General features: G+C 44.7%; 1 protein-coding gene across 10 annotated transcripts in view; it reads right to left on the bottom strand.

The window, feature by feature from the left end:
* Nucleotides 1–19,205, bottom strand: part of znf532 (zinc finger protein 532) — a 235,567-nt gene that overhangs the window by 50,738 nt on the left and 165,624 nt on the right. For all 10 annotated transcript variants that reach the window (XM_078220043.1, XM_078220022.1, XM_078220032.1 and 7 more), the window contains 3 exons: nucleotides 12,516–12,694; nucleotides 11,226–11,402; nucleotides 1,782–1,944 (listed from right to left, as the gene is read on the bottom strand). In XM_078220043.1, coding sequence (XP_078076169.1) covers nucleotides 1,782–1,944; nucleotides 11,226–11,402; nucleotides 12,516–12,694 — 519 coding nt within the window. The remainder of the gene's footprint in view (nucleotides 1–1,781; nucleotides 1,945–11,225; nucleotides 11,403–12,515; nucleotides 12,695–19,205) is intronic.

Genomic DNA, 19,205 nt, shown 5'->3' with positions numbered 1-19,205 from the left:
TCCATAGGACTCTTAAATCGGCCTCGCAGGTGGAGGATGCGGTCAAGAAGGCGTACGGCGTACTAGCCTTCATTAATCGAGGGATTGAGTTTAGGAGTCGGGAGATAATGCTGCAGCTTTATAGGACCCTGGTTAGACCCCACTTGGAGTACTGCGCGCAGTTCTGGTCACCTCATTACAGGAAAGATGTTGAAGCCATTGAAAGGGTGCAGAGGAGATTTACAAGGATGTTGCCTGGATTGGGGGGCATGCCTTATGAGGATAGGTTGAGGGAGCTTGGTCTCTTCTCCCTGGAGAGACGAAGGATGAGAGGTGACCTGATAGAGGTTTACAAGATGTTGAGAGGTCTGGATAGGGTAGACTCTCAGAGGCTATTTCCAAGGGCTGAAATGGTTGCTACGAGAGGACACAGGTTTAAGGTGCTGGGGGGTAGGTACAGAGGAGATGTCAGGGGTAAGTTTTTCACTCAGAGGGTGGTGGGTGAGTGGAATCGGCTGACGTCGGTGGTGGTGGAGGCAAACTCGTTGGGGTCTTTTAAGAGACTTCTGGATGAGTACATGGGATTTAATGGGATTGAGGGCTATAGATAGGCCTAGAGGTAGGGATATGATCGGCGCAACTTGTGGGCCGAAGGGCCTGTTTGTGCTGTGGCTTTCTATGTTCTATGTTCTAAGCCAGACCAAATAAGGGCGGCAGATTTTAATTTCCTTCCCGAAAAGACATTAGTGCAGCACAGTGGTTAGCACTGCTGCCTCATAGCGCCAGGGACCTGGGTTCGATTCCTGGCTTGGGCTACTGTCTGTGTGGAGTCTGCAAGTTCTCCCTGTGTCTGCGTGCATTTCCACTGGGGGCTCCGGTTTCCTTCCACAGTCCAAAAGATGTGCTGGTTAGGCGCTTGGCCATGCTAAATTCTCTCTTAGTGTGCCCAGACGCTGGAGTCTGGCGGCACGGTTGCACAGTGGTTAGCATTGCTGCTTCACAGCTCCAGGGACCTGGGTTCGATTCCCGGCTTGGGTCACTGTCTGTGTGGAGTTTGCACATTCTCCTCGTGTCTGCGTGGGTTTCCTCCGGGTGCTCCGGTTTCCTCCCACAGTCCCAACGGTTAGAGGGATTAGTGGGTAAATATGTAGGGACATGGGGATAGGGCCTGGGTGGGATTGTGGTCGGTGCAGACTCGATGAGCCTAATGGCCTCTTTCTGCACTGTCGGGTTTCTATGATTCTATGACTAGGGGATTTTCACACTAACTTCATTGCAGTGTTAATGTAAGCCTACTTGTGACTAATAAATAAATAAACTTTAACTTTAGTGAACTTTAGATGAAAAGAATGCTACCCCTGAGTCAAGGCTGACATTCTGACCCTTACACCTGTCACCCTTAGTCAACATTCACTCCGTTAATTAGCACTTATGGCAATGGCCTAGTGGTATTATTCTCAGCTAATGTTCTGGGAACCCGGGTTCAAATCCCGCCACGGCTGATGGTGGAATTTGAATTCAATAAAGAACATCTGGAATTAAGAATCCACTGTTGACCATGAATCCATTGTCGATTGTCAGAAAAACCATCACTAATGGTTCACTAAAGATCACTAATGCCCCCTAGGGAAGGAAATCTGCTGTCCTTACCTGGTCTGGCCTACATGTGACTCCAGAGCCACAGCAATGTGGCTGACTCTCAACTGCCTTCCAAGGGCAACTAGGGATAGGCAATAAATGCTGGCCAGCCAGCGACAACGAAAAAGGTTTTTAAAAATAAAACACGACCGACTACAATATACCTTAATGTGTTCCACCATGAGCTGTTTCTGTGCATACAGTAATGCACAATCCGGACACTTGAAGACTGAAACTTTCTGTTTGGCAACATGTTGATCAAAGTGGCTGCATAGCAAAGTTTGCTGGGTAAAGACTGTGTCGCACATGGAGCACTTATAGATAATTCTAAAAACAGGGAGAAAATTAGCACATTTTAAACCACTTAAAGACCTCGGGCAGCACGTGCAGTCATTTTACGTCCACTTCTTGTGAAACAAGAATTGTTAGATATTTTAACCAGCTCCAGACTGGAAACAATATTTTACAGCCTGTTCTAGTCTTTAATTCAATCGTGGAATTGCTCTGCTGACAATATCAGCCAAAAGCTACACTCAAATGAGACTAAACTTTGGGAAGACAAACCTTTAAAAATCAATGAATCAAATTTTATTTATTTCCATCTACCAAATTTCCATCTAAATCTGGTCCTTGCTTGGGCAAACATGATACTTCTTTCCTGCTGTTTTCTGGGTTATTTCGTTTCAGTAACTACAGTCCCAGGTCACTAACACACTGACAGGAGCCGATGCGCATAATTTAGTCTCAATAGCTCAGAGTCCAGTTTAATTTCTTGGTGTTCAATTTATACTTCCAATGTTCCAATGGCAGAGGGAAGTTATGTGTGGAACCGGAGGAGATTGGTGAAGCATTGAACCAATATTTCTCTTCGGTGTTCACGCAAGGGGACATGAATATAGCTGAGGAGGACACTGGGTTGCAAGGGAGTAGAATAGACAGTATTACAGTTGATAAGGAGGATGTGCAGGATATTCTGGAGGGTCTGAAAATAGATAAATCCCCTGGTCCGGATGGGATTTATCCAAGGATTCTCTGGGAGGCAAGAGAAGTGATTGCAGAGCCTCTGGCTCTGATCTTCAGGTCGTCGTTGGCCTCTGGTATAGTACCAGAAGATTGGAGGTTAGCGAATGTTGTCCCATTGTTTAAGAAGGGGAACAGAGACTTCCCCGGGAATTATAGACCGGTGAGTCTCACTTCTGTTGTCGGCAAGATGTTGGAAAAAATTATAAGGGATAGGATTTATAGTTATTTGGAGAGTAATGAATTGATAGGTGATAGTCAGCATGGTTTTGTGGCAGGTAGGTCGTGCCTTACTAACCTTATTGAGTTTTTTGAGAAAGTGACCAAGGAGGTGGATGGGGGCAAGGCAGTGGACGTGGTATATATGGATTTTAGTAAGGCGTTTGATAAGGTTCACCATGGTAGGCTTCTGCAGAAAATGCAGATGTATGGGATTGGGGGTGATCTAGGAAATTGGATCAGGAATTGGCTAGCGGATAGGAAACAGAGGGTGGTGGTTGATAGTAAATATTCATCATGGAGTGCGGTTACAAGTGGTGTACCTCAGGGATCTGTTTTGGGGCCACTGCTGTTTGTAATATTTATTAATGATCTGGATGAGGGTATAGTTGGGTGGATTAGCAAATTTGCTGATGACACCAAAGTCGGTGGTGTGGTAGACAGTGAGGAAGGGTGTCGTAGTTTGCAGGAAGACTTAGACAGGTTGCAAAGTTGGGCCGAGAGGTGGCGGATGGAGTTTAATGCGGAGAAGTGTGAGGTAATTCACTTTGGTAGGAATAACAGATGTGTTGAGTATAGGGCTAACGGGAGGACTTTGAATAGTGTGGAGGAGCAGAGGGATCTAGGTGTATGTGTGCATAGATCCCTGAAAGTTGGAAATCAAGTAGATAAGGTTGTTAAGAAGGCATATGGTGTCTTGGCGTTTATTGGTAGGGGGATTGAATTTAGGAGTCGTAGCGTTATGTTGCAACTGTACACAACTCTGGTGCGGCCGCACTTGGAGTACTGTGTGCAGTTCTGGTCCCCACATTACAGGAAGGATGTGGAGGCTTTGGAGAGGGTGCAGAGGAGGTTTACCAGGATGTTGCCTGGTATGGAGGGGAGATCCTATGAGGAGAGGCTGAGGGATTTGGGATTGTTTTCGCTGGAAAGGCGGCGGCTAAGAGGGGATCTTATTGAAACATATAAGATGATTAGAGGTTTAGATAGGGTGGATAGTGATAGCCTTTTTCCTCTGATGGAGAAATCCAGCACGAGGGGGCATGGCTTTAAATTGAGGGGGGGTAGTTATAGAACCGATGTCAGGGGTAGGTTCTTTACCCAGAGGGTGGTGAGGGATTGGAATGCCCTGCCAGCATCAGTAGTAAATGCGCCTAGTTTGGGGGCGTTTAAGAGATCCGTAGATAGGTTCATGGACGAAAAGAAATTGGTTTAGGTTGGAGGGTCACAGTTTTTTTTTTTAACTGGTCGGTGCAACATCGTGGGCCGAAGGGCCTGTTCTGCGCTGTAATGTTCTATGTTCTATGTTCTAATGTTATCAACAATCAAGAGAAGCACTGGGTGCAATTGAGTGAATGTCGAATGAACATTCGTCACTTTACAATCATAGAATCCCTACAGTATAGGAGGAGGCCATTTGGCCCATCGAGTCTGCACCGACCACAATCCCATTCAGGCCCTATTCCCGTCATCCCATATATGTACCCTGCTAATCCCCTGACACTAGGATCAATTTAGCATTGCCAATCAACATAACCCACACATTTTTGGACTGTGGGAGGAAACTGGCGCACCCGGAGGAAACCCACGCAGACACAGGGAGAACATGCAAACTCCGCACACAGTCATCCAAGACCAGAATCAAACCTATGGCCCTGGCGCTGTGAGGCAGCAGTGCTAACCACTATGCCACTGTGCCACCCAATGGATTATACAATCAAAGCTGGTTAAGCAAGGTAATGTGGGTGGAAAGTTTACTTTGCCTCCTGATCAGGAAATAGTAAATCTGCTAGTCACCAATAAATGACAATTGGCTGCCTAAGCTACAAGTGACTACACTTTAAAAATGTTGCCTTGGCTGTGAAACGCTCTGAAGTTGTGAGCGATTCTATATAAATGGAGATTTCTCTTTTCCTAATGGAACTTATCAAAGGAAGGTGCCCATTCAAAAATAATATGCAATCAGCTCTCAATAGTCTTAACATCGTTTCATGTTTCAGTCAATTATGTCGCGAAGGAAATATGCTGAAAAACACAGGTCTAAATTCCTAACCATGAAACAAACCTTGACTCAAAGGCTTTGGCCCCTCCAGTAACAAACTACTTTCAATATCACGCACCACTGATCCCAAATGAAAGAACGAAAATTTACATCAACACTTTTCCAAATTTCTTCAATCATAAGCATGCACATCAAAGAAAACCATAATATGAGAATAGCTCTAAAACCCAAGACCACAAACCGTTCTAATTGCTTTAATCTGGGGATCTATTTATTTCAAATTTTCATGTGTCATTGGCAACACATTTCCAGGGACTGTCAACTTAAACAGACATTTAAATTACCATTCTGGCTTTAGATCTTAGATTCAATAAAAATTAGAGTTGGGGGGGAGCAAGAAACAGTTGTGGATTTTTAAAACCGCAGACACATTGGCATGGACATTCCAGTCTCGATCGCTGAGGAATGGGAAATTCCTACACAAAGTCAACAGACCAATGCCCGGTCTATCCCATCAAAATTTCCATCCCACCTGCAATGTTCCCGCCTCGGATGGGACTGGAAAATCCCAGCCGCTAACCAAAAAAAGCATCGATTCAGTTTCAGAGCAAATCTTTGTTTTTCAGTGTTCAAAAACATTGGCAGCCAAATTCAAACCCAATTCAAATTGAATGTCCTAATGTAATTGTCAATAGCAACTCACCAAACCTCTCCAATTTTTATTTCAATTCAGATAGGCTATCACCCTTTTCACTTTATCACCAAAAAGTCAATATCTACCCTAATTAATCTCTTTTAAAGGGAGTGAGCAGGCACTATTTTTATTTCGATTCACCCAGCTATAAAAATTCCAGAAGTGATAATTTTACTTGTTAAAGAAAGGGCAGCTTGTTGTATGTGACACTCAAGTAAATGCTTTATTTTAAATAAATATCCAACATTTGGGAGTGGTTTTAGATCGTAGATCGAGGAGAGGTATCAATGAGGTGTTTCACTCAAGAGTGAAGGGGAAGGAGGGATCAATGGGGCTAGGCTATCTTGCACACTTATGTATGAGGTTTATGGACAATTGAAGCTTGCCAATGAATTGCCTGTTCTATTTCTCGAGATTATTTCTTCAAGCAATGGAGGAGAGAAAGGATCAACATGCAAGAGTTCAGCAAGAAACTAACATATAGGGATCGTAGTAGCAAAGTAGGTGGAGAGGGGTAAGAGTTCTTCGAGTGTTTTCAGGAGAATTCCCTTCAGCAGTACGTTTCAATCGAATGAGGAAGGAAGGCACGGAAACTTGGTAAAGTCGGGTGTGAGGCGAGCAGCGCGATCCACCTGCCTCCGCCCAGGCTCCCCCTTTACCGAGGACCGAAAATGGCCACAATCGGGACCGCGCCTGAAACAGGGGCAACAGCCATTTGCATGCATTTAAATTGACTTAATGGGCTGCTTAATGGGGGGGGGGGGGGGGGTGCAGATGGGTCCAACGGCTCTCTGCTTAAGATCGGGGGGGGGGGTTGGATCCGCTGCCACTCTGCCTGAGATCAGTGAGGCGGATGGGGGGAGTCCGCTATCACTCTGTCTGAGATCGGTGGGGTGGGGGTGGGGCGGGGGGGGGGGGGGGGGGGGGGGGGGCGCGATCGGTCTGGATGGCAGAGGGGATGGGGAGATAAGGGGGTCAGTAATTTTGTGGAGGTGGAGCAATGTCTGTGGGGACCAGGGGGAGGCACTATCTGGCCCAAGAGGAATGTGGCGGGGGAGTTGCATTCTATTCTTTTATTTTTCTGCGCATGCGCAGTTGGAGGTGCCGATTGGGGCTGCAGGGTTTCAGGCACGTTAAGCCCCCTTCACAGGCTTGTGCAGCGCGATTCGGAATTGCTGAAATTTCTGCAGGCAGAGTGCGTATGGGAGCACCTGAGAACGGGTCTAAAAGTCGGATCCGAAGCCTCTGGCTCTGATCTTCAGGTCGTCGTTGGCCTCTGGTATAGTACCAGAAGATTGGAGGTTAGCGAATGTTGTCCCATTGTTTAAGAAGGGGAACAGAGACTTCCCCGGGAACTATAGACCGGTGAGTCTCACTTCTGTTGTCGGCAAGATGTTGGAAAAAATTATAAGGGATAGGATTTATAGTTATTTGGAGAGTAATGAATTGATAGGTGATAGTCAGCATGGTTTTGTGGCAGGTAGGTCGTGCCTTACTAACCTTATTGAGTTTTTTGAGAAAGTGACCAAGGAGGTGGATGGGGGCAAGGCAGTGGACGTGGTATATATGGATTTTAGTAAGGCGTTTGATAAGGTTCACCATGGTAGGCTTCTGCAGAAAATGCAGATGTATGGGATTGGGGGTGATCTAGGAAATTGGATCAGGAATTGGCTAGCGGATAGGAAACAGAGGGTGGTGGTTGATAGTAAATATTCATCATGGAGTGCGGTTACAAGTGGTGTACCTCAGGGATCTGTTTTGGGGCCACTGCTGTTTGTAATATTTATTAATGATCTGGATGAGGGTATAGTTGGGTGGATTAGCAAATTTGCTGATGACACCAAAGTCGGTGGTGTGGTAGACAGTGAGGAAGGGTGTCGTAGTTTGCAGGAAGACTTAGACAGGTTGCAAAGTTGGGCCGAGAGGTGGCGGATGGAGTTTAATGCGGAGAAGTGTGAGGTAATTCACTTTGGTAGGAATAACAGATGTGTTGAGTATAGGGCTAACGGGAGGACTTTGAATAGTGTGGAGGAGCAGAGGGATCTAGGTGTATGTGTGCATAGATCCCTGAAAGTTGGGAATCAAGTAGATAAGGTTGTTAAGAAGGCATATGGTGTCTTGGCGTTTATTGGTAGGGGGATTGAATTTAGGAGTCGTAGCGTTATGTTGCAACTGTACACAACTCTGGTGCGGCCGCACTTGGAGTACTGTGTGCAGTTCTGGTCCCCACATTACAGGAAGGATGTGGAGGCTTTGGAGAGGGTGCAGAGGAGGTTTACCAGGATGTTGCCTGGTATGGAGGGGAGATCCTATGAGGAGAGGCTGAGGGATTTGGGATTGTTTTCGCTGGAAAGGCGGCGGCTAAGAGGGGATCTTATTGAAACATATAAGATGATTAGAGGTTTAGATAGGGTGGATAGTGATAGCCTTTTTCCTCTGATGGAAAAATCCAGCACGAGGGGGCATGGCTTTAAATTGAGGGGGGGTAGTTATAGAACCGATGTCAGGGGTAGGTTCTTTACCCAGAGGGTGGTGAGGGATTGGAATGCCCTGCCAGCATCAGTAGTAAATGCGCCTAGTTTGGGGGCGTTTAAGAGATCCGTAGATAGGTTCATGGACGAAAAGAAATTGGTTTAGGTTGGAGGGTCACAGTTTTTTTTTTAACTGGTCGGTGCAACATCGTGGGCCGAAGGGCCTGTTCTGCGCTGTAATGTTCTATGTTCTATGTTCTATGTTCTATGAAACACTCCCAGTTTCAAGTCCACCCAGCACTTCGAATTAAAATGGTAAAATAGGGCTCTAAGTGTCATTAGAAGAACATCTAGGGGACAGTGATCACTGTGCCATAACGTTTAGGCTGACTATGGAAAAGGCCAAAGAACAATCCGAGAAAAAAAGAACAAAGCGAGAAAAATTAACTGGGAGAAAACCCAACCTTAATGGAGTAAGAACGGATCCGGGCCGAATAAATTGCAGCCAAAGATTGGCAGGAAAATTGGTCGCTGATCAGTGGGCTACCTGCAAAGAAGTGATGATTCGGGCACGGTCAAGGTATATTCCCTCAAAAGGCAAAGGAAGGGCAAACAACTCTACAGTTCACTGGATGACAAAAAAAAATAGAAATTAAGATAAGAAAGAAAAACTGTGTTTATGACAAATGTCAAGTAGAGTATACAGTTGAAAACCAAGCCACATTATATGAAGGATTTGATTGTACTAGAAAGGGTACAGAGGAGCTTCACCAGGATGTTGCCTGGGCTGGAACATTTCAGCCAAGAAGAAAGGCTGAACAGAAAAATGCTGGAAAATCTCAGCAGGTCTGGCAGTATCTGTAGAGAGAGAATAGAGCCAACATTTTGAGTCTAGACGACCCTTCGTCAGACCTGCTGAGATTTTCCAGCGTTTTTCTATTTTTGTTTCAGACTCCAGCATCTGCAGTATTTTGCATTCATCTTAAGAAGCAAGGCTGGTTAGGCTGGGTTGTTCTCCTTGGAACATTGAGGTTGAGTGGGGGGGGGGAACATAATCGAGGTGTACAAAATTATGAGGGACATAGATATGGCAGATCGGAAGAAAGTTCTCCCCTGGTCCGGATGGGATTTATCCAAGGATTCTCTGGGAGGCAAGAGAAGTGATTGCAGAGCCTCTGGCTCTGATCTTCAGGTCGTCGTTGGCCTCTGGTATAGTACCAGGAGATTGGAGGTTAGCGAATGTTGTCCCATTGTTTAAGAAGGGGAACAGAGACTTCCCCGGGAATTATAGACCGGTGAGTCTCACTTCTGTTGTCGGCAAGATGTTGGAAAAAATTATAAGGGATAGGATTTATAGTTATTTGGAGAGTAATGAATTGATAGGTGATAGTCAGCATGGTTTTGTGGCAGGTAGGTCGTGCCTTACTAACCTTATTGAGTTTTTTGAGAAAGTGACCAAGGAGGTGGATGGGGGCAAGGCAGTGGACGTGGTATATATGGATTTTAGTAAGGCGTTTGATAAGGTTCACCATGGTAGGCTTCTGCAGAAAATGCAGATGTATGGGATTGGGGGTGATCTAGGAAATTGGATCAGGAATTGGCTAGCGGATAGGAAACAGAGGGTGGTGGTTGATAGTAAATATTCATCATGGAGTGCGGTTACAAGTGGTGTACCTCAGGGATCTGTTTTGGGGCCACTGCTGTTTGTAATATTTATTAATGATCTGGATGAGGGTATAGTTGGGTGGATTAGCAAATTTGCTGATGACACCAAAGTCGGTGGTGTGGTAGACAGTGAGGAAGGGTGTCGTAGTTTGCAGGAAGACTTAGACAGGTTGCAAAGTTGGGCCGAGAGGTGGCGGATGGAGTTTAATGCGGAGAAGTGTGAGGTAATTCACTTTGGTAGGAATAACAGATGTGTTGAGTATAGGGCTAACGGGAGGACTTTGAATAGTGTGGAGGAGCAGAGGGATCTAGGTGTATGTGTGCATAGATCCCTGAAAGTTGGGAATCAAGTAGATAAGGTTGTTAAGAAGGCATATGGTGTCTTGGCGTTTATTGGTAGGGGGATTGAATTTAGGAGTCGTAGCGTTATGTTGCAACTGTACACAACTCTGGTGCGGCCGCACTTGGAGTACTGTGTGCAGTTCTGGTCCCCACATTACAGGAAGGATGTGGAGGCTTTGGAGAGGGTGCAGAGGAGGTTTACCAGGATGTTGCCTGGTATGGAGGGGAGATCCTATGAGGAGAGGCTGAGGGATTTGGGATTGTTTTCGCTGGAAAGGCGGCGGCTAAGAGGGGATCTTATTGAAACATATAAGATGATTAGAGGTTTAGATAGGGTGGATAGTGATAGCCTTTTTCCTCTGATGGAGAAATCCAGCACGAGGGGGCATGGCTTTAAATTGAGGGGGGGTAGTTATAGAACCGATGTCAGGGGTAGGTTCTTTACCCAGAGGGTGGTGAGGGATTGGAATGCCCTGCCAGCATCAGTAGTAAATGCGCCTAGTTTGGGGGCGTTTAAGAGATCCGTAGATAGGTTCATGGACGAAAAGAAATTGGTTTAGGTTGGAGGGTCACAGTTTTTTTTTAACTGGTCGGTGCAACATCGTGGGCCGAAGGGCCTGTTCTGCGCTGTAATGTTCTATGTTCTATGTTCTTAGTAGAGGGATCAATAACCAGGGGGCATAGATTTACAGAAAGGGGCAGGAGATATAGAGGGGATTTGAGGAACAACTTCTTCATCCAGAGGGTGGTGGGAATCTGGAGCACCCCATTCAGTAAATCATGGAAAAATGCTGAGTAAAAATGTCTGTTCCAGAAACATCTCAGAAGAAAATCCTCTTCTGCACAAGTATGACATTCTGTAATCACATGTTAGTTTTTTCTCTGTGAGCCTAGATTAACCAATCTTGGTCTCCTCCAGTGCCACATTCCCTCGGTGAGGCAAGTGACAGATAAGTTCATAGCTAAGCTCCAGCTGTTCATGTAACCTTTCAGAACAAGATTGTTAATTTAGATAATCTCTGATGTGATTTTCCCTGCACGATATTCCCACTGCAAACTGAACTGAGGTTCCTTAAACTCTATTCACGTAAGATTCTTAGACAACAATGACATTTTGACATAATAGAAATGCTTTCTCTCAGTGAGAATTTTTTTTTATCCATAATCCAGTGGCAGGCATGCTTACACAACTTACTTAGCTTCTCCTATTTTGATGCCTGGGTGCTGTGTGTAGGCGTGTGAATGAGTACTTGGTGCTGACTTGAAAGCCATGGGGCAGATGGGACATTTATAGAAGATCTCACAGTGGGCACCTTGGATATGAGATTTGAGCGCTGCAAGGTCAGCATAGACAACACCGCAGTGTATACAACTGCAAGAAAAAACAAATCAGTCAGAAATAACATACACAGAACATCCTTACCGCAAGCTGAAAATTAAATTCTTGTACGTAAACAGTTCAAGTCTTGAATTTTCCCATGCATTTATTCATGTTGCCAGAGGTACGGTTCCAAGCCATTTTCCATTGGGATTTTTTTATATTCGCTCATGGGGTGTGGGCATCGCAGGCTGGGCCAGCATTTATTGCTCATCCTCTAAGAGTCAACCGTATTGCCGTGGAGCTGGAGTCACAAGTAGGCCAGATCAGATAAGGACGGCAGATTTCCTTCCCTAAAGGACATTAGTGAACCAGGTGGGTTTTTACGACAGTTGACAATGGTTTCATGGTTCGATTTTTAATTGAATTCAAATGTCACTGTCTGTCAAGGTGGGATTCAAACCTGGGTCTCTGGATTACTAGTCCAGCGACGATACCACTATGCCACAGCCTTCCCTCTGCTGGAAACCCTTCTTATCTCATTTTCTCCTCCCTCGTTTTGTGCCAAATTCCGAGCTACATTCAAATTGAAGGAGATTTGCAACCAAAACGTTATCCCAGTTACCCAATCGAATAGGAGTGATAGATTGGTAGACTGGACACCAGTACGGAGGGATAAATTGAAAGGCAAAAAAACTGTGAATTTCAACCTCAGGTAGGTCAATATTTTAGAAATACAGTCACTACGGTTGTCAACTGCGATTAAATGTATCCCTGGAGGCTTCATCACATGACTTGCCCTTGCATTCCAGCCATTTTGTCAGGCAACACTTCCACCCTTGTGATGTGCAGCCTGCCTCTGCCAACTGGAATGTAAAAAGACTCATTACCCAATTGGATGATGTTTGACTGTCAGCCAAAGCGTCCTTTTCCTCCCCACCCCCACCATTTTCAATATTTTTATGTCTGGTTACAGCAAAGTTTAAAGAAAATTTAAAAATAACAACTAACTTTTTTACTGTGTTTATGATTTTTCTCCAGGATTGCACACAGCAATGTCCTGGAAATCCATAGAATGGAGATTGATCTTCAATCCCTGGAGACTTTAGCCCAATCCCAACTCTAACTAGTACTAAACTAACTAACTAGCACAAACACACAACTGACCGGTATCCGACTTTACGGGTGTAGTGCAGGCAATTCCTGGTGACGTGAGTCTGAAAATGCGAGGACCTGCATATCGCTCCACATTCCGGACACGTGTATGGAGATTTGTGTTGATGTATTCGTAGGTGCGAGGAAAAACTGCACTTGTTGGGAAGTAACATCTGGCATATCTGACATGTCTGTATTGTGGATAACACACAAACATTTGCAATTAATAACATAACATGCCCACCACACGACAGATCATCGCAAACCACAAGAACAACAACTTGCAACTATATATTGCCCTTATAGAAAAGCTTCCGAAAGAGCTTCACAGCACACCCTGCTGCCTCACAGAGCCAGGGACCTGGGTTCAATTCCGGCCTCAGGTCAGTATGTGGAGTTTGCACACTCACCCCATATCTACATGGATTTCCTCCAGGTGCTCCGGTTTCCTCCCGCAGTCCAAAGATGTGCAAGGTTAGGTGGATTGGCCAGGTTAAATTGCCCCTTAGTGTCCAAAAATGTGTAAATTAGATGGATTAACCATGGGAAGTGTGTACCGGGATAGGGCAGGGTCGTAGGCCTGGGTAAGTTACTCTGTCACTGAGTCAGTGAGAATCGATGGGCCGAATGGCCTCTTCTTCCCTATAGGGATTCTATGATCCTATGATTCACGGATGCTAACCTAGAGAAGGAGCTATTGAGATGGATGACTAAATGCTTGGTCAAAGGGTGGAGTTTAAAGCGGGAGCCTGAAAGGAGGAGAGGCAAGGAAAATAAGGGAGAACATTCCAAAGAATAGGGCCAAGAAGATTGAGGACACATCCAGCCCTGAATAGTGGAGCAGAGGGAAGGGGAATGCAGAGGAGTGTCTTATGGGAGGAAGGTTGCAGAGCTTGGGCAGAGGATAGAGACAAGACAAGCCAATGATGGGAGTTAAATATTTTTTTTAAATGAGAATTTTAAAGATGAGGCTTTAGGGTGGGGGGCGGAAATTAGTGGACCAACACAGATCAGGAAGAACAGTGGATGTGCAGAACATGATGTGATTTAGGATGAGAGGAAGTTGGCAGAGCACGGAGAATGGGGTGCCTGCCAGGAGGGCATCAAAATTACTGAGTCAGGATAAAGTCATGAGAAAGAATTTTAGCAGCCAATAGGTGAGGTGGAAAGAGGTGGGCAGGGTTACAGGGGTTTAAGTAGCTAGCCTTTACAATAATAGAGGAGATAGTACCTGAATCGCAACTCTGGGCAAAGAAAGCAAGTAAGAAGTTTAACAACACCAGGTTAAAGTCCAACAGGTTTATTTGGTAGCAAAAACCACACAAGCTTTCAGAGCTCCAAGCCCCTTCATCAGGTGAGTGGGAATTCTGTTCACAAACAGGGCATATAAAGACACAAACTCAATTTATATGAATAATGGTTGGAATGCGAATACTTACAGCTAATCAAGTCTTAAAGATACAAACAACGTGAGTGGAGAGAGCATCAAGACAGGCTAAAAAGATGTGTATTGTCTCCAGACAGAACAGCCAGTGAAACTCTGCAGGTCCAGGCAGGCTGTGGGGATTACAAATAGTGTGACATGAACCCAATATCGGGTTCATATTGGGTTCATGTCACACTATTTGTAATCCCCACAGCCTGCCTGGACCTGCAGAGTTTCACTGGCTGTTCTGTCTGGAGACAATACACATCTTTTTAGCCTGTCTTGATGCTCTCTCCACTCACGTTGTTTGTATCTTTAAGACTTGATTAGCTGTAAGTATTTGCATTCCAACCATTATTCATGTAAATTGAGTCTGTGTCTTTATATGCCCTGTTTGTAAACAGAATTCCCACTCACCTGAAGAAGGGGCTTGGAGCTCCGAAAGCTTGTGTGGCTTTTGCTACCAAATAAACCTGTTGGACTTTAACCTGGTGTTGTTAAACTTCTTACTGTGTTCACCCCAGTCCAACGCCGGCATCTCCACATCACAAATAAAGCAAAACAGCCTAGTTTACCCAGAGACTCCAGCTGACAAAGGGAACTGAATCTCTATCAAGGGTACATGTGGCAAGGACTGAAGATAATACCTTGATATTCTTTCTCTGCACCCTAGCTATGACTGTAACACTACATTCTGCACTCCCTCCTTTCCTTCTGTATAAATGGTATGTTTTGTCTGTATAGTGCGCAAGAAACACTACTTTTCACTGCATACTAATACATGTGACAATAATAAATCAAATCAAAGTTTTACTGGAGGAAACCGAGGCTCATTGAAGACTGCATGTCAGTCAAAATGCAATTGAGGGGTCAAACAAAGCTGGATGTCGTCAGCATACGTGTGGAAATTAATTCCATGTTACGTGAGGAATAGAAGGGGACTAAGGACAGATCCCTGAGCACTGCACACTATAGGAGTGGGAAGTGAAGTAATTTTTAGTTACTAACCATTGAAAACAGATATAGTAATCATGATGTGCATTTTAATTGTGCTTGTTGCTTCTGATGCAGACAGTACAAAAACTCTGTGCTGTTTACTCAGCAGTTCAGCACTAAGTGAGCTATGAAGTGGCTGCGCACCATAATAGAGGGCCCAAGTGAGTTTAAGATTAGCACCACTTAAAGCTTGCCTGGAGCCCAGGGAGCTGGATCCTGGCAGCAGTAGGTGCTGGAAGTGGCTATGGAAGGGAGACTAGTAGCATAACAGTGAAGGGAGTAGGCTCCAAGGTTCTTTCACACTGAACTGGAGGCCTTGGTGGAGAAGAGGAGAGATGTCTTATATTTACAGGGGGGCCAAGAGACCCTCTGGATAGACAATGAAAAGGCAGTGGCATCAGATAGCTATCATGATAAATATCACCAATCGAGCCCCAAGGACCTGGGTGCAGAACCACAAGACGTTTAATGGTATCACACAAGCGGTCAAGGTCAGTGAGTGTATCTTTTAAATGCAATTTCCTCACAACTGAGCCACTATTCTCAGAGTGCTCAATTCACCACACTGCCATTACTCACCCACCAACAATCAATCACAACTCATACCTCATAGCCTTACAAACTTACAATGCTGTCACTTCACACCTACATCTTATAGCTCGTACACGTTGCCAGCTATTTAACGTCAACAACTACATTATCCAAACAGGTGGCACCAACCTTACTGAAACACTTCTCTCCCTCTTGCAGGACCAAGTGCTGTGTAACCAGAATTGGCAGAATCAAGCCAGTGGGAGACAGGCATGGATGTATGTCCTCAGTGATATGCAGTGGCAGCAGCGTGTACCATTTACAAGATGCAAATGGCCTCCTGTAAGGTTCTATGATTCTTTACTGTGGTGCTTCAACACCTGAGATTTTAAATTTAAAGATAGTCTGATTTGAATTTGATTTGATTTGTTATTGTCACATGTATTAACATACAGATGATAAAGTATTGTTTCTTGTGCGCTATACAGACAGAGCATACCATACATAGAGAAGGAAACAAGAGAGTGCAGAATGTAGTGTTACAGTCATGGCTAGGGTGTAGAGAAAGATCAACTTAATGCACGGTAAGTCCATTCAAAAGTCTGACAGCAGCAGGGAAGAAGCCGTTCTTGAGTCGGTTGGTACATGACCTCAGACTTTTGTATCCTTTTCCCGATGGAAGAAGGTGGAAGAGAGAATGTCCAGGGTGCGTGGGGTCCTTAATTATGCTGGCTACTTTGCCGAAGCAGCGGGAAGTGTAGACAGAGTCAATGGATGGGAGGCTAGTTTGTGTGATGGATTGGGCTACATTCACAACCTTTTGTAGTTTCTTGCCTTCTTGGGCAGAGCAGGAACCATACCAAGCTGTGATACAACCAGAAAGAATGCTTTCCATGGTGCATCTGTAAAAGTTGGTGACAGTCGAAGCTGACATGCCAAATTTCCTTAGTCTTCTGTGAAAGTAGAGGCGTTGGTGGGTTTTCTTAACTATAGTGTCGGCATGGGGAGACCAGGACAGGTTGTTGGTGATCTGGACACCTAAAAACTTGAAGCACTCGACCCTTTCTACTTCGTCCCCATTGATGTAGACAGGGGCATGTTCTCCTCTACGCTTCCTGAAGTCATTGACAATCTCCTTCGTTTTGTTGACATTGAGGGAGAGATTATTGTTGCCGCACCAGTTCACCAGATTCTCTATCTCATTCCTGTACTCTGTCTCATCATTGTTTGAGATCCGACCCACTACGGTGGTATCGTCAGCAAACTTGAAAAGTTGTTTTCAAGAACTTTCTACAGGGGAATTTCAGTAACTTCATTGCAGTGTTAATGTAAGCCTTACTTGTGACTAATAAATAAACTTTACTTTACTTTAACTGTGGAATGCCAGATCCCTTCTTTCTGGGGTAAGGATGTTACTGCATCATGTGAACAGTTTCTGAAATATGTAATTTATTTTTGTGATTGTATTTAATTGGGCATAGTAAATGCCATTTACTATGCAACTTACACATTAATTGATACATCAAAAATCCTTCCTGATCATCTGGGATGAAACAATTGCAAATTGAGCTACATTAGATAATTGCACACAGAACATGAATTGCACATGTCTGGTTATCTTGGAGCTGAAACTCTAATCAAAAAAAATACCATTTCAAAGTCATAAAAATATTACACATTAAGTACTTCACTTTTTTGGGAATCCCTTTCTGAAAAGAAGTTAACAGAGATGTTTTTAATTGTTTTTGTCTTGGCATTCTATAGTCGACACTATAGCACAGTGGTTCGGCACGGTAGCACAGTGATTAGCACTGCTGCTTCACAGCTCCAGGGACCTGGGTTCGATTCCCGGCTTGGGTCACTGTCTATGTAGAGTTTGCGCATTCTCCTCGCGTCTGCGTGGGTTTCCTCTGGGTGCTCGGGTTTCCTCCCACAGTCCAAAGATGGGTTATGTTGATTGGCCGTGCTAAAATTGCCCCTTAAGTGTGCTGAGATGCATAGGTTAGAGGGATTAGCGGGTAATTATGTAGGGATATGGAGATAGGGCCTGGGTGGGATTGTGGTCGGTGCAGACTCGATGGGCCAAATGGACACTTTCTGCACTGTAGGGTTTCTATGATTCTATGACACCAGAGCATTTGTGAACATGGCTTTGAGTTAACAGAGTTAACACAATCTTCTAACAACTCGTGTGTATCTTGGACCTGTTGACTAATAATTCTCAATACTGTGGGATAGGAGGAAACTCAAGAACCTGGTGGCATACCATTTCTTAGATTCATGCCTTTCAAACTCCTGGGTTCACGCATGCTCCACAACTATCCCCAGTCCTGCCATTAGCTTTTTGATTGGTCAAAGCTACTTTCAGCTTGTCTACAAGGCAACTTCATCATTGGACATCAAACTTTTAACTTTGGACTCTCACAACATGTGGTTCCTTACCTCTGCTAATGACCAGAATATGGGTCCACTAATCGCTGCCATGCCAATGTAAGTAAATTCCCTCAAGACCCATTTGTCTTTACAGTTTGGCTCTTGCTACAGACCAAAGTCCAATCACTCCTGCTGCCTTATTTTTCTCTTGATTATTCTCTTTTCCTTCCTGTGACCCAGGCATGATACTTTTCATTTCTGCTCTCCCAGCTTCATTTTTCCTTTATTTCTCTTTCGCTCCCTACATTTCTTTCTACACTTTCATTCGAGATCATCATTTCTTTCCCTGCTTCCGTTTCCTTCCTGGGACATGTGCAATTTGATGCTTTTAGTTTAAACCAAGTCTCCCCTTGCCTCTGGTCTGGGAGTGGACACTTCTAAAATTGCTGTTTATTCGAACAAGCACCAATTAAATTAAGAAAATGAGATGCTGCAAACTCCGCAAGATTTTTTTCTCCTCCTTCATTCAATGTTGCATTACAACTGCTTTCTTCTTGGAGATTGTCAACTAATGGCCACTTAAGGCCTCAATTTTCAGCCTGGCGGGAGGAGTTCAGGGGCTGGGTGAGAAGCCTGGAACGTGAACCTGCTCAGGCCTGGAAGGGGTATGGGGGGCGGGGGGGGGAACCAACAGGGGTCCATCATCAGCCTCCTCTCAATGTTTGGCTCCCTCCCCCTGCCCTCTCCACCAACACCCCTACCACTTGGGCCTCAGCTCCTCTTTCTGCCCTGAGTCTCTCAGGGCTTCCATGTGGCCAATTTGACAATCCTATTTGCATTTCTAATTTGTAAAATAAAACATCGAGTATATCTCAAAAAATGCTAAATAAACTCAGCACGTCTGGTAGCAGCAGTGGAGAGAAAAATACAGTTAATGTTCTGAGTCTGTAGGGCTTTTCTTCAGAGCTGAAGGGAGAAATGTGGGGGATTGTGTGTTTGGAAAGGGGGGAAGCGGTGGAGAAGGTGGAGCAGAGTAGAAGGTTAGGGATAAGTCGGAGCTAAGGGGAACTTGATGTCATGGACACAAGACAAAGGGAGTGTTATCAGACTCAAAACGTTTACTCTGTTTCTCCTTCCACAGATGCTGCCAGAGCTGCTAAATTTATCCAACATTTTATTTTGGACTTCCAGCTCCCTCAGTATTTTGCTTTTATGATATGGAGTAGGTACCATTGTTGACTTGCGATTGCAACATTCATTGCATGTGTACAAGATTTCAGACTTTGTACGCATCTGTTAGTAGAATGGCAAGAAGGAAAAGAAGAGAGCGTGAGTTTTTAAAAATATAATTGTGAGTTCTCTACTTCTCTGGTTAC

This window comes from Mustelus asterias, chromosome 1, assembly GCF_964213995.1.
Source record: "Mustelus asterias chromosome 1, sMusAst1.hap1.1, whole genome shotgun sequence".
Lineage (NCBI taxonomy): Eukaryota > Metazoa > Chordata > Chondrichthyes > Carcharhiniformes > Triakidae > Mustelus > Mustelus asterias.
This window is presented reverse-complemented; position numbering and strand designations above follow the sequence as displayed.